The sequence below is a fragment of the Ictalurus punctatus genome, chromosome 12 (genome assembly GCF_001660625.3).
Source record: "Ictalurus punctatus breed USDA103 chromosome 12, Coco_2.0, whole genome shotgun sequence".
NCBI lineage: Eukaryota > Metazoa > Chordata > Actinopteri > Siluriformes > Ictaluridae > Ictalurus > Ictalurus punctatus.
In genome coordinates this window covers 23,658,711-23,673,411 of record NC_030427.2, presented here as the reverse complement: position 1 = coordinate 23,673,411, position 14,701 = coordinate 23,658,711, and the positions used below count along the sequence as shown (strand labels likewise).

General features: G+C 36.5%; 1 protein-coding gene across 10 annotated transcripts in view; it reads right to left on the bottom strand.

Annotated features, from left to right (window-relative positions):
* The window catches only part of adgrb2 (adhesion G protein-coupled receptor B2), a 442,839-nt gene that overhangs the window by 106,424 nt on the left and 321,714 nt on the right, over nucleotides 1–14,701 (bottom strand). For all 10 annotated transcript variants that reach the window (XM_047158788.2, XM_047158787.2, XM_047158793.2 and 7 more), the window contains one exon: nucleotides 4,736–4,862. In XM_047158788.2, the coding sequence (XP_047014744.1) occupies nucleotides 4,736–4,862 (127 nt within the window). The remainder of the gene's footprint in view (nucleotides 1–4,735; nucleotides 4,863–14,701) is intronic.

The window sequence follows — 14,701 nt, the reverse complement described above, 5'->3', positions numbered from 1 at the left end:
AAGAAATCAGTGCTGCAGTGTAGTAAGCTGTAGCTAATACAAAATTAAGCAAAATTAATTTTTAAAAAAAATCACCTATTTATATTAAAGACATTTTACCTTCAATTGTCCATCTCTTATTTATTGAATTGCGGCTGAATTGAATTGAACTGTGCACCCTTAACATACTAGCTCCACTTTTCAAAACCGAATATTTTAGCTGTTTAATCAAAACATACTGAATAAAAGAATACACTACACATCCCTGCTTGACATAAACTATTTGAAGTCAGAGTAAATAAATGCAGCCATTTTTAATCCAATTCCTCTTCTGGGAGTCTGTTTTTTTCTGATCAAAAAAGGTTTGCATTTTAATCTACTGTACTATCGAAGCATGTGGAAGCTATCTAGAATGATGTGGATCTGGATAATCCAAGAAAAACACATTGTAATCACTCATGTCTAGACAGCTCATGCAGACCTCACTAGATTTCTCTCCTTGACTGAGGGTTGGCATTGAGCTCGACTGGGCACACATACTGACAGACTGTATATAGATACAGACAGTCAATATACAGACATGGAAACCCTCAAAGGTGTCATAGTTCAACTTACAGCTAAAAAAGTAGATATGAGATGCTTAATGAAAAAGTGTATTGGGAGTATATGATCCCTTAGGTGTCTCCTGAAAACTACTATTCTCTGTTTACTTTCTGCTAAAGCAGTGGTCTCACCGAATGGACAAGACTGTGGTCTCTTTGGTCAATAAATTAAATGGAGTAGCTGATCATTATTAAGTAATTGTTAATGTTGCTTCTTGCACATGAGGGGGAAAAAACACATTGGCTACCAAGCTAATGTTATCCCTTGCTTTCACTTAGTAGGTCTTGACTTGGCCTCATCCCCCTTAACACTCGACCTTAGCTAGTCCTGGTCTTAGACTTGTCTTAAACTTGACTTCAGCCCTTCTTTTGGGCCACAGATCCCAAAGCTTAATTATGCACTTTGTGAGCCACACTTGTTATTCATAAAGGTCTAGTCTGGATAGATAGACCAGCAGTGTTTATTATGTTTGATTTAAGTTTCTTTTATGGCTTGTTTTCATCATCCATGATTATCTTGTTTACATTATCATGTATATTTGAAGTTGTGTCTTGTCTCTGCCCCGTCCCATCATTGCTGTGGTTCCTGATAGTAACCAGATGCTCTGAATTTAGTTTCTATGAGTTCTAATGAGTTCTAATGTGTCATATTTAAGCCCTGATGTTTCATTGTTTTGGGTGAAAAAGTCCTAATGTGTTTCCACAGTTCCAGTGTTCTATGTGCCTGGTTCAATGTTGCTGATTACTTCCTGGTTTCCAACCATCGGCTGTCTACTGTGGTTTGCTGTTATGGATTATTCCTGTGTATTTTTGCCTCCCTGTGTTTCGACCATGTTTGACAATGATTTCTGGCTTTCCCTCAATAGACAGCACAATGATTTTACGCACTTATTGTACATCCAGCCTCTTCAATATATACCCGACATTACACTCATGGTACAGTATTAGGGTTTAACAAACTAGTACACTCATCCTATGAGTACAGAAATTTTAATTTAAGTGGTCTTCCACTCTTTACTGTTGACTGGACTAACTGCACGTGTTAGAATCAGGCAGAAAGGGACAGTTAGTATAGTCCTCCAGTCAACAGCATTCAACTTTCCTCTGATGTAGCACAAATAACATTTCGACTACAGGTGTTAGATTTCGTATTAGCATACCTTTTTTTTTTTTTTTTTTTTAATTTTAACTTTACAGTATTTGGGCTCCAACACTCCCAACATCAGGAGCATCCACATTGCTAACTATTACAGAAAAGCAACATGTTGTCACATAAGTGGTCAATGACATTCAGGAAAGGGTCTCAGAAACTTTTGATAATGTAAAGACTTCTGGAAACATCCTAGACAAGAACTAGAAGACCCCTGAATGAGTTCCTGGTTTGTGTTTATACCACATTGCAGGCAGGATCTGTGATCAGTAACAGAAATGAAGCAAACTTCGTGACAAATCTGACATTTTAGAGCAGAGCAAAAACACTACATAGCAATATGGAACACATGGAGCAAGTTGAGTTTGAAGTTCATTATTGCCCGGATATGATTTTAACCTTTAACAAACTTTTTTTTAAACCCGGGTGCTCTCTCACTAAAGTGCCCTCACATATTCACACATCAACCATTTTTTTTCACACTAGCCTGACCAGAGATGGATGTAATGCGTTACTGTAATCTAATGACTTTTTCTGATAACGCAGTAATGTAACGCATTACATTTTAAATGTATGTAATTTGATTACATTTACTGATGTAAATAAAAATACTTGCATTACAAATTTATTGTTAAGAAAACAATATTAAGTTAAATGCATTTTTAAAAATGTATCATGTTTTGCCCCAAAGAAAGTTTCTTTAGCCCTGAATAATACTTCACTTGGAGCGGTTCGTCACTACGTTACTGAACGTCAGTAAAAGAAGACCGCCTGTAATTTTATATCTTCAGTGAATGGAGGCGAGACCAATCAGACATGGCTTACAGGAAAATATGTGGAAACACTCATGTCTTATTGGCTGACAGCTCTCAATTCTGACAAACGCTACCTCACAGTCAGTGTGAGGAAAAATGGATATATACCAATTTTTGTTTTTGTTAAACCAGTAAATGTGTTGAAACTGAAACATCCTCTGATGCTGAGCAGGAAAACAAGGTGTGTAAATGTCTACATGAATTCCAGTTTATGTGAACATGATATGAGCAGAGCATAAGGAAAGATAATGTACTTTGCATGGCAATACAGTGTTAGCTCAAATGTGTCTCTAGCAACACCAAACTAGCGTAGTTAGAAATGTTTTATATTAACAGTGAAAACACCCGAGGCAATTTTTATGATAAATCTAAATCTAAAAATCTGTTGCCTTCTATTGGTGGCATGTTATATCCAGTGGATACCATTACAAACCAATAATGGCAATGGTAATGGTTTTAATGGTTTCCATTTGTGGAAACCATTCGAATTTGTTGTCAAACCATTCATTTTGTAGGAAATTGGCAGACTGAAAATGTTAGTGTGGTGAAAGCATAAATATGGCATTTTGGAAATGACCAATAATTGTGTAGATGAAGCCTTCACTCTGTGAAGCTTGTTCTTGATCAATCAGTGATATTCAGTACTACTAACTATGCCCCAATACATCCTAATCCATAGGGAAGTGCATAACCTTGAGCAAGAGTTAAAAAAAGTACTAAATTCAGCCCTGAATTGTATGACTTCCTGTGAAACATTCCTGTGACAAGAACACATGTGTATTACTTACTCTCTCTCTCTCTCTCTCTCTCTCTCTCTCTCTCTCTCTCTCTCTCTCTCTCTCTGTGTGTGTGTGTGTGTGTGGTTAAGTCAGTGTGTTGTGGTCTCTCTGGCTGAGATCAGCAGGAGCAGCATTGACATTAGCCAGCTGTGTGTGGTTCAGTTTCTGTGTGACAATGACCGGCTACTGGATTTACAATCTCCGCCCCCACAGTGCTCACTCCTTGCAGCCATTTTCCATCTCCCAGCATCCCTTTCCCCTGCTGTGCATATCACTCATTCTAATGGGGTGCTTTCAGATAGATAGAAAGAAAATAGACAAAAGTGGGTCAGTCTCAACATCCACCCCATTTACCCACCACTACTGGTGACTTGTGGAAGAGAAAGCGGAAATCAGAGAGAGAGAGAGAGAGAGAGAGAGAGAGAGAGAGAGAGAGAGAGAGAGAGAGAGAGAGAGCATATGGTGGGTGGTCCATCACATGGCAGATGGTCAATACAATAAAACGTACAGACATTAATCAGGAAAGATAAAGGGCAAACAGCTCAGGTCGTTTTCAGGACTTGCTAATCTTGCTAATCATTTTAGCATACTGGTCCGTATTAAATCTTATGGATGACTTAAAATGAGCGCCATCACTAAAACACACATTAATTCCACAAAAAATTAAGCTATTTTGGTAATCTTAGTCTAAAAAAAAAAAAAAAAAAAAAAAGTCAAAAATTAAATCCAGCACACATGCTCGGTCTGATTAGCGAGCCCAATACACAACACAATATCCACAATACCCATAACAGGTGCAAATAAAAATCCATAACAGCTTATAATTATTAATGTAACAATTAATTATTTTTTCAGAAATTGTTTCAATTATTATGTAATTTTAGAAACTTCCTGTTAACAAAACTAGCATAAAGCATGCTAAGACCCTCAATAAAGGCATTTTCAATAAACACATGTCATCTGTGAGATGTGAAGGCCATAATTTATTCAAACTGTGAAGTGTGTACAACAAAGGTGCACATTAAAATCAGCTTCTCATGTGACACCCACATACATTCCACTTCCTTGAAAGACAATCTATTTGTCTCTCACGTGCTTACTTCCTGATGCCGATGAGCTCAACAGCAGCATTCGTACAGTCCTTCAGCAGCTCTGACAGCATAATAATAACCAAAGAGCATAATAACTACTTTATTACTTAAAATTACGACATTTAAGGCTGGAGGAGATGAAGAGAGACAGAGTTTGGAAAAAAATAATAATTACAAACATAACATTCACCAAAATATACAACACAAATGTAGAGACAAAGGTTCTGGACCCGTACTACCCTTTCTGGAGATATACATGTTGTTGGGCCATGCAGAGGCTTAAAGGTGTGTTAGGTGCAAATGAAAAATTGACACTCACCGGGTCTTTAGCTTTCTCTGCTAACACTGCAAAGGTGGAAATTTTGCTGCAGAGACATTTAGTGTGGACTGCGGGTGACGGGAGTGTTTTGCAGCCTTCTGCGTCCCAGTTTTCCTCACCAGCCTCACTGTTGATAGGGCAAACATATAAAGACAAATGAAGGACAGACATTCAAAGGTGTTCATTGGTGTTTTGTAATTGTAATTTGTGTTTGTTGGTGTTTGGTTGACTTTGGTCAACTTGTGCTGTTTTTAAATGTGCTATAGTAATAAATGTTGGGTGATTAATTGATTCAGAGTGAACAAACTGTGTTGATGAGGAATTTATCAGTGGGGGTCTCTATATGGTCATTCCTATGTCCCGAGGGTCCCATGTTCCCAGGATTTATATGGCACATAATATAACGTAACAATATCACTGTATTGGTATTTAAAATAAAATTTAAAAAATTGTGTTAAAAATTTGCTTATTAATAAAAATAATTACAAAAAAAATACTCTAGCAAATTTGGAGGCAAAAATGAAACTGGATTAAATTACATGTATAAGTCATGATGTCATGAGAGTTAGATTCAAAAACATACTAGGCTAGTTTTCACCTAAGGAAGCTATGACTTTTTGTGATTCCTTGACTCCAACCATTTGTTTAGTTCCCTAAAGTCTAGGCCTATTATATTCAGAGTCATACAGCAGTGCTGGGGAACAGAAAACCCCTTTGACAAGTTCCGACAATATCTCATGTCATATTAAGTGAATACAGAGCTGAGAACATGTTTTCCAGGTTCCCATCGTGTGCTATACATATATAGCTGGGGAACATAGGACTGTCAGTTAATTAGGGTGGAAACGGACGAAAGTGCAGTTAAAGCTTTTATTTGAGGTAGGCAGACCTGCAAACGATAGGCAAAGACATGGTCAAAAGCAGGCGAGGGTCAGGCCATCGACAAACAACACAAACGAGCCAAGTTCAAAAACGAGAAACAATGGGCAGGGTGAGAAAACTGAGAAACGAGGACAAAGAAAGGATTGGTCTGGTAACACAACACAAAAATGAAATACTTTGCACAGAACAAAGACACACGGGGGTTTAAATATACAAACTAATCAAAGGCCACAGCACAGAACAGCTGAGACACATTAGGAAACAAGCAATAACATTACAGAGCAGAGATAGGACAGAAACCAAAACAAACACATGTGTCACGTTAAACAAAGTCTGACAACCCGGAAGTGCATGCTGTCGCTCTTCGGGCAGTTCATGCACCCTGTTGTGATTCGGACTGCTGAGTGCACAGTTCTCTCCGGCACTCAGTGCGAGCAGAAATCTCTGACAAAGACCCTTTGTCATATGATCATTATGTGCCACATAAATCTGGGAAATACAGGACCCTGGGAACATAGATATACTCCCATTCTCAATATACTGCACACTTTTTCACATTTCAAAAGAAAAATCTCTGTTTTCTATTCCCTAAATGTTCAAGCATCACTACATTTCTCTCTAATCATATATTTCTAAAGCATCAGACAGCTAAAATCCTATGAAAACTAAACTTTAACAGATGTGACACTGAGAATGAGACTTACTGTACAGCTTACTCTAATCTGTCAGATAGAGATAGAGGGCATTACATTTAGATGCCATTACATTTTGTGACAACAGTGAGTATATTTAACCTGTCACAAACACTATAGTTGCTACACATGCAATGTTCAGCGTATTGTTTCACATAGTGACCCTGCTCTTTACACTGCCATTGTACCACACCCACACATCGCATTATTATTATTATTATTATTATTATTATTATTATTATTTTATTTTATCTACTATACCATTTGTACCATGCAAGCAGCTCCGCAAGCTTACTGTGCCTTTCTTGTTAGCTGTAGTTAGATTTAATTTATATGTTGCACAGAGCGATTAAAGCCCATCTCCTTGAGATGCTCACTAAAAACCTTGTAAACCTCAGTTTTTTTCATGCATTTTTGAAAGTTGTTCAGAAATATGTTCCTCAGACCAAATTTCAATGAGACATTTAACCTCGTCTTTGTTCCAAGTTAAATCATGATTCGTGTTGTGAGCCATTAGCAAAACCAACACACTTTTTACATAACACAGTTACACTTTTTACATCATGAATTGCTATACAGGTTGGTTTGTTGGTCCACTGGATTGGATTGCTTTCTCACTATAAACCAACCGCTCCAGAGTGTGTTTGCAATTGGTTAGAAGGATATTAAAGAGGAATTTCCCAAATTGTTTCCTACTGTTGGATAAACAGTATGTTCAATTTTATACTGAACAAATGGCACAAAATGTTTTTTAATAAAAGTGCATAGTACATTATTTCTTGATTAGGAAATAAATAAATAATATTCCAACAAAACTAGTATGCAAATGTATGTATATTAAAATAGACAATGCTTCATTTGCATAAAAAATATTCACCTTGTAGTGACTCACCTTAAGATTCAGTACCGATGGGGCCAATATTGAACAGGCACCAAACACCAATGCAGTTGGTGTCTTTGGTACTGAATTGGATAATGAACTGGCAGCAACAAACTCCCTAATCCTAACCCCCAGTTCAGGTTTAGTACTTTGTGATATAGAAAAACATGCTTGCATCCTGACACCTTTTTTTATACAAGAAAGTGGCTCTTTAAGGTTTAGCTTTAATTTTTAACACAATAATGGATGAAATTATTTATTCACATAACATCCACATAACTCCAAGGCCCCATCACTGGTCCAGACTAATCCCACTTTTTTGCATCATTTCTTTTTTTTTTTTTTTTTCCTGGGGTAGTTTAAATTTCAGTTTCACTGCTGTTTATCACCTGCATTTGTCTACATTTAGTGCTGTCTCATTCTTTCTCCCTCTCATTCATGTTATTATGCCCAGCTTGGACTCCCCTCTCTACTTAATGAGTTTAAAGCCCGTTATTGGAAAGTTTGATGTTCAGAGCTATGATGAACATTCAGAGCTTTTAATTAGCAGTCTAATTCCCAGTAACCTCACGGCAGGCATGCATATGCCCACTTGTTCCAGCAGCGGCATGAGAGACTACACTTATAAAATGGACATGTGCCTATTAATACTAATTTGCTAATTAATTGCAGTGGATGCATGATGAAGGAGCATGGAGAAAGCGTTTTGTTAAAAAGCTTTTTCAGTATCACAATTGAGAATTAATTATCCCAGCTGAACTGCCGCAGTTCATTGAGAACAATGTGCAAGGATTTTTGAATGTGGAAATATGGTTTCTTTTAAAATAATATAATCATATGACTGGGCTTAATAAACCTGAGGTAGTGTGTAAGGAGGGGCAAACAAAAATAATAATAAATGCTTTTGATGTATTTTAATGAGATTGTGTATAACAATCTTTGTGTATAACAAAATTTGTATCTTATACAAATCATAAGAAATGCAGTCTTCACAGATGAAACCTAGGGCTCAAACTATGAGTAGACATTCAGAGCTATTAATTCTTTAAAGAGTCAATTGAACAGGGCACACCTGGGCAGCAGGAACCACCTATCAGTTACATGTTCCAATACTTTCGATCACTTGAGGAAAACGGGTGGGTTCAAACAAAAGGTGCCATATTCTAAGTTGTTTAACACATCTAGATGTAAATATGAGGAAATGAAAGCTGAAGTTCTGATCTATCGTCTCATATTCATCTTTAAATCTCAAACCCAAATGTCTTCAATGTATAGCGAAAACAATAGAATTGTCCTTGCTGTTCCAATACTTTCAGAGGGGACTGTATATAACATCCTAATTATTGCATAGTACACATAGAAGTCAGCCATTTTGTAGACATCAGAAGCTAACTGGAGAATATCTATGAACATTTATAAAGCCAGACAACATCATGTGACTTTTCTCTGTAGAAATTAGGATGTGTGCGTGCATCATTTTACTGAAAGCAAATCAGTTAACTGTTCGCGGATATATTTTTTTTATATGATTCGGTGATGTGTATAAATTATGACTACTTAAATTACATTCAATACACTAAACACTGATTCTACTTAGCTGTTTGGGTTTCTTAAGAAATCACATTATGCATCACATGTATTTCTTCCATGGTAAAGGAAATTGAATTTAGCAGGTCATAGAATCCTAGGAAACTTTCATTCACATATTAGTCTGCTTGCAGAGTCTGAATCAGAGCTGAACGCAGTACTTTGGTTCATTTGCTATTTGGTTTGGTTTGATACTGCACACATTTACACAAACCAAAAATCAGCAGGGAAATAAAACAAAAGAATAAAGAAGAGTTCAGGGCTGAAAATGTACTCATAACACTCAAAAAAGAAAAAGAAAAATGGAATAATGTAAATAAACTTTTTCCAGGTGCACATACCACCATAATTAGATAATTATATAAATAACGTGTTCTGTTATCTATATCTGTCTACTGGAATTCAGCTTTATTTTATAATCCGAATTTCCAGAGAACATTCCACATTTCTGCAATTCTACAGCTCTGTCCTTTGGCTCAGTTTGCACCTCACAGGTCAGTTTAGCAGTTTGGCACTACAAAAATATTGTGGCCCACAAGCCAAAATGCACAATATGCTTGGTTCACTTCCTAAAACATTTAATCCCTTTCTAACTGCAAGTGAACTCCACTGGAGCTGTAACCTGACTGGGAAGGACTGTTTATAGATAATATAACATAAGTGAAAAGAATGAAAAGAAACTAACTTGTTCTGTGAACATTAAATGTAACCTTAAATGGATAAAAATTATGATGTACTGTTGTTGTTGTTGTTTTTTTTTTAAATTAATTGAAAGAATTTTTAAACGGTACTAAACTGCTGTGGCACAAAAGGAATACAAGACTGTGTTTGGCCATATCACACCACCCTGTCACTGATTTTTGTTCTATAACTGCTCACCTTGTGGTATTTTATTCCTTAATAATCAACCACTGTTACTTACAATGTTCCTTGCTTAGACAACACTCTTTTCTAAATCCTGAATCGTACATCAATTTTGACTCCATATATATATATATATATATATATATATATATATATATATATATATATATATATATATACACACACATACATCCTGAAATCTAGCATATGTGCATGATGAACAATTTGAGGAGTAAAATCAGCAGTTAGAACGACCGTAATTCTGTAATTAAATCAGCAGTTAGACCGACTGTAATTATGTTTCCAGCGTATGTCTTTCCAGCGTATGTCTTTCAATTTGAACAAACCTCAGGAAGTGGCTTCAACATTTTCCTCCATGTGTGCTCCATTAATAATTTTAGTAAGGGGAAGAATGTTCATATTTACCAGTCATTGGAAATTAGTGTTGTAAATAAAACAAACCTCACTTGTAGAACAAGATTTGAATGCAACCCATTAGGCTTTTCTTTTTACGGAGTGTTATAGCCGAGCATGCATTTATGCTGAATATTGATTCGGAGTAGTATGTCTTGGCTCTAATGCACTAAGGCTCTAATCATTTCAGAGACTAGAGCAAGCTGTGTTCTTTTTTTTTTTTTCTTGAAAGGAAAAAGGATGCTAATTATTAATAATCACCTTGTATGTGAAATCTCTCCTGCTCACATTTGATGAAGTCGGAGGAGAATGACGTATTTCACAGCACCCGTAGCTTGTGATAAAAGATTTGTTTATCTTTTCTATCATAGTTTATTAGATTTTTTGGCATTTCCAGTAAGATCAAAAGAAATCTGACTGATGCTGTGAGTAGAACATTCATAGAACACATGTGATATCCAAGTTGTTTGTTTGTTTGTTTTTTTAAAATCAATCTTACTCCCTTTTTCTCATGGTGCAATGTTTACCAGCAAGTTTCTACATAAAATATATAAAAAGGGTATAAACAGTATAGAAGGAACAGGCAGGAGGAATAGTTTTACCTTAACTGCACTATTTTATGCTACAACATTTAAAAAAAAATTCCCCACAACAATTAAAACACAAAACAGTGATACTTGTCATTAATTTTTAAAGGGAAACGGTAGTATTGGAAATATTGATACTTCAGTATTGACACAAGCATCTTGATTATTAGAGTATCATTTTTATTTATTTATTTATTTATTTTTGGCTTTTCACAATTTAATATTTGGAATGCATTAAGATGCATACTTTAATACTTTAAATTTAATATTTAAGATAACACTGGTATCTGTCTGACATCATGCTCAGGTACTCCTACTTGTAAAAAAATGTTCTGATACACCATGTGATATTATACGATATAAGCCTTGTGTATGTTGTTTTGCTAAGAAACAGACAAAACGCAGAATGATAGAGATCAGGACATATTTCACGATTAATGGTGACAATCAAAGCAAAGCAGACTGCAAGCTGTGCTCTGCGAGAAAATATCAAGAGGACCTATAACAACGTCTTTCTACAATGCATGTAAACATAAAGCTCAGCATGAGGAGTGTACTGTTAGCAGCACATGACAGCAGCCAACACTTCGGTTAACACTGGTTATGTGAGAAAAAAAAAAATAATAAACTGTCTACAGACAAGACTAGGTAAGTGAAAATAACAGCTCTTAACAAGTATGTTCTTCCTTACAATCAGGCACTATTGGTCATTGAAAACAAAAACATACTTTGCTTACAGCTGTACAGAAGCACTTCTCTGGATTAAAATAAAACCCACTGTTCCCCACTGCAACCCTACTCGATCCAAGGAAACTTATGTAGCTCGCTAATGCACTTTATTTAAAGTGAACTATGTATGAATAATGTTATAAAGAACAAGTCTTGTGTCCTAAGTGCATGAACAAACATTTTTGCGCATTTTGTGGCCACTATTTAATCCAGGGAAACATAAACAAAGCTACATAAAATGTTTTTCCTGGTTGATTGATATTAAGTAGGATACTGGTTTCCATACTGTTACTGGTACCAGTGAGTACTAAAAAAACATGTCCCTTTACTCAGACTGAAAAAATAAATGGTATTGATGAATGTCTATTGTGAACTATTTGAATTCTTTTCTGATTTTAGTCTGACAAATATTGCATATACTACAAAAGTACTGGAAACTACACGGACTACACCACCGTGTGATATTAAACATTTTCAGAGTGTGCTAAAATGATGTTAAATGTACCACGAGAGGCTTTTCTGACTAACACTTTTACTTGTTTTGAATATTGCACAATACTCCATTAACATTCTCTCTCTAAGTGCTTATAAACAATCACAGCTCTTATTTTGAGATGCGTGAACACGTCGAGGTGTTACATAAGTCAGAAAATTACAAAAAAGATGCAGTATTGCTCCTTCTGTTTGGGTTGCCATTATATTGTGAAGCCTGCTACGCTATATGCGGGTTGTTCACTGTTCTTGACATTTTGGTAGTTAAAGAGAAAGCACTGGAGAAAGGGGGAACAGAAGTGTATTTCTGATTTCTCCCACACATGCATTAGCCTATAGACCTTGCTCCATGTGTCATTTTATATAACAAAAATGTATGTACAGTATAAATGCATCTTAATTTAATCATTTAAAAAAACAGCTTATAGTGCATATCTTCTTACTGGACTAGTTTTGAACTAATTATCATGCTCAAGGACTAAACATCATGATACTCAGAATGACGGACTGACTTACAGGCAAATTCTGCAGCCTCAGTATATGTAGTGTACTATAACCTGAGTGGCAAATGAACTTTAAAATTCTTAAATATTTACATGAATTTCACAATGATAATTGGATAACTAAAACTGGAAAAATGTGACCTAAAATGTGTCTAAAGTTGCTGAGTTCGGTCAGGTAGTAGGACGGATGTGAGCCATGTAGGGTTGATAATGGACGACCTAGTATTATGGATTGGAGATGCGGATCTGAAAGGGAACAGGCATGTTGCATTGAGAATCAGTTTAATGTGTCATGCACTCAGTAGCCAATACAACCTGAGTGTCTACAGCACAGCATTTTTTACCCACAAGCTGGGTTAAAGAAATTAGCTGGGTTAAAAACAGTGCTCGGTTGGTCCATACTGGACCCAAAACTTGGGGTTACTTTTAACTCAGCATTTTTAAAGTGTAGAAAGACTTGACTGGGAAGACAGATTATTTAAAATGTCTCTGGACTTCATCAATTACTAGCTGGAGGGAAAATGGATGAAACTAGACGAAGTGTGAACTGGTTTGAGGCTGCCAGGATAAAATTGTTAGATTGGCACATACACACGTACGCATACTGGATTACAATTAAATTCCACTGAAATGCCAATATGCAGCTGTACAGAAATCCGGATGCACATTTAAATCCCTATTACACAGTGGAATGCAAAAACTTATTGAAATGTCATGAAGAAACCATGAAAGGAACCAGACTCAAAAGGAAACCCATCTTGATGATACCGAATGCTGGGATAATAAATCATTACCCTCTGTGACTGCATACTATAAAGTCAGACAGTGCTCAGTGTGTTGAAAGGAAGTTGACTATGAGCATATTACGCATACTGTATACGTCAAGGTCAGTCTTTATGATTACAGCAGCAGTTTTCAGGTGCAAAAGCAACAGTATATGGGTGAGATTAACACTGTTGCAAGCATGAGAGGTCTGCATAAACTATTTTTAAATAATGCAAACTGTGGAAAAAGTGCATGGCTCTTTATGGAGTCTTTCTGGTTGATTTTAACTCTTGGCCCTCTGTCCTGGCTCCCTGCGCTAAACTTTGAGCAAGGCTGTGTCACTATTCAGGCAGATGCTATCAATGTTGCCATCATTAGTAGAGCATGAGCAGTAGATTATTGTCTAAATGCGTGACATATTCTACAGAGATTAGCCAATTCCACTGGGAACTGTAAATTATGAACATCGGACGGATACACCAGCACACATGCACAGAGTACACATGTATGGCTGGGCATAACAAATTGGATTTAATTAGCCAAGTCTAAAGGGAACAGAGCTGCTGACTTGCTCAAAAACATATACATGTATTTTATTTTATAAATTGAGGAAAGCAGATAAAAAAAAAGTCTAATGTATTCTGAAGGATGCACTTTCAATAGTAATGTAAATGTAAATGTCTTTTTAGTCCCAGCCATAACAAAATGGTTAAAGTGTTAGAATATGTTTTTTGGGACAACAAGGACAATGGTATCATGGAATTGCTTTGAAACTGGTTTTCATTATATCTGTTTTAATGACTTATTTAACTAGCTCCAAATTGAGGCATCACCTATGAAATTGAATTACATTCCTAGTATCATTCCTGATTTGGACAATTTCATCTAGCAATGCAAAGCAGTTAGCTAGTTGGCTACCTGCATGAAGAGTGCTTTGATATCATTATAGTAGAATATAACAGACATAAGCTATAATCTGTGCTACTTATAACGTTGAGGTGAGCTGAGAACCTTGGCAAACCAAGAGGAATCATGGATAAAACATCCATCCATCCATTTTCTGTACCACTTATCCTACACAGTGTCCCGAGGAGCCTGAAGCCTATCCCAGGGGACTCGGGGCACAAGGTGGGGGATACCCTGGTCAGAGTGCCACATCACAGGGCACAATCGCAGACACTTACACACTATGGACAATTTAGAGATGCCAATCAGCCTACAATGCATGTCTTTGGACTGGGGAGGAAACCGGAGTACCCGGAGGAAATCCCCAAAACACAGGGGAACATACAAGCTCTGCACACTCAGGGCCGAGTCAGAAATCATACATCGTACTACCAACCCCAGAGGTGCAAGGCAAACATGCTAACCACTAAGCCTCCATGATCCCATTTGGATAAAACATGCAATACAAAAAAAAAAGCCAAGAATGATTACCGAATGGTGTAGCTAGTAGCTGTCTATTAGTTGTCTATCATCAAATGATAGTACATGCTTTTCTTACTGTTCTTATAAGGCAAAGGTCCAACATAGCTCCTGTGATGGATCCCATACATTACGTAACTGTTGAA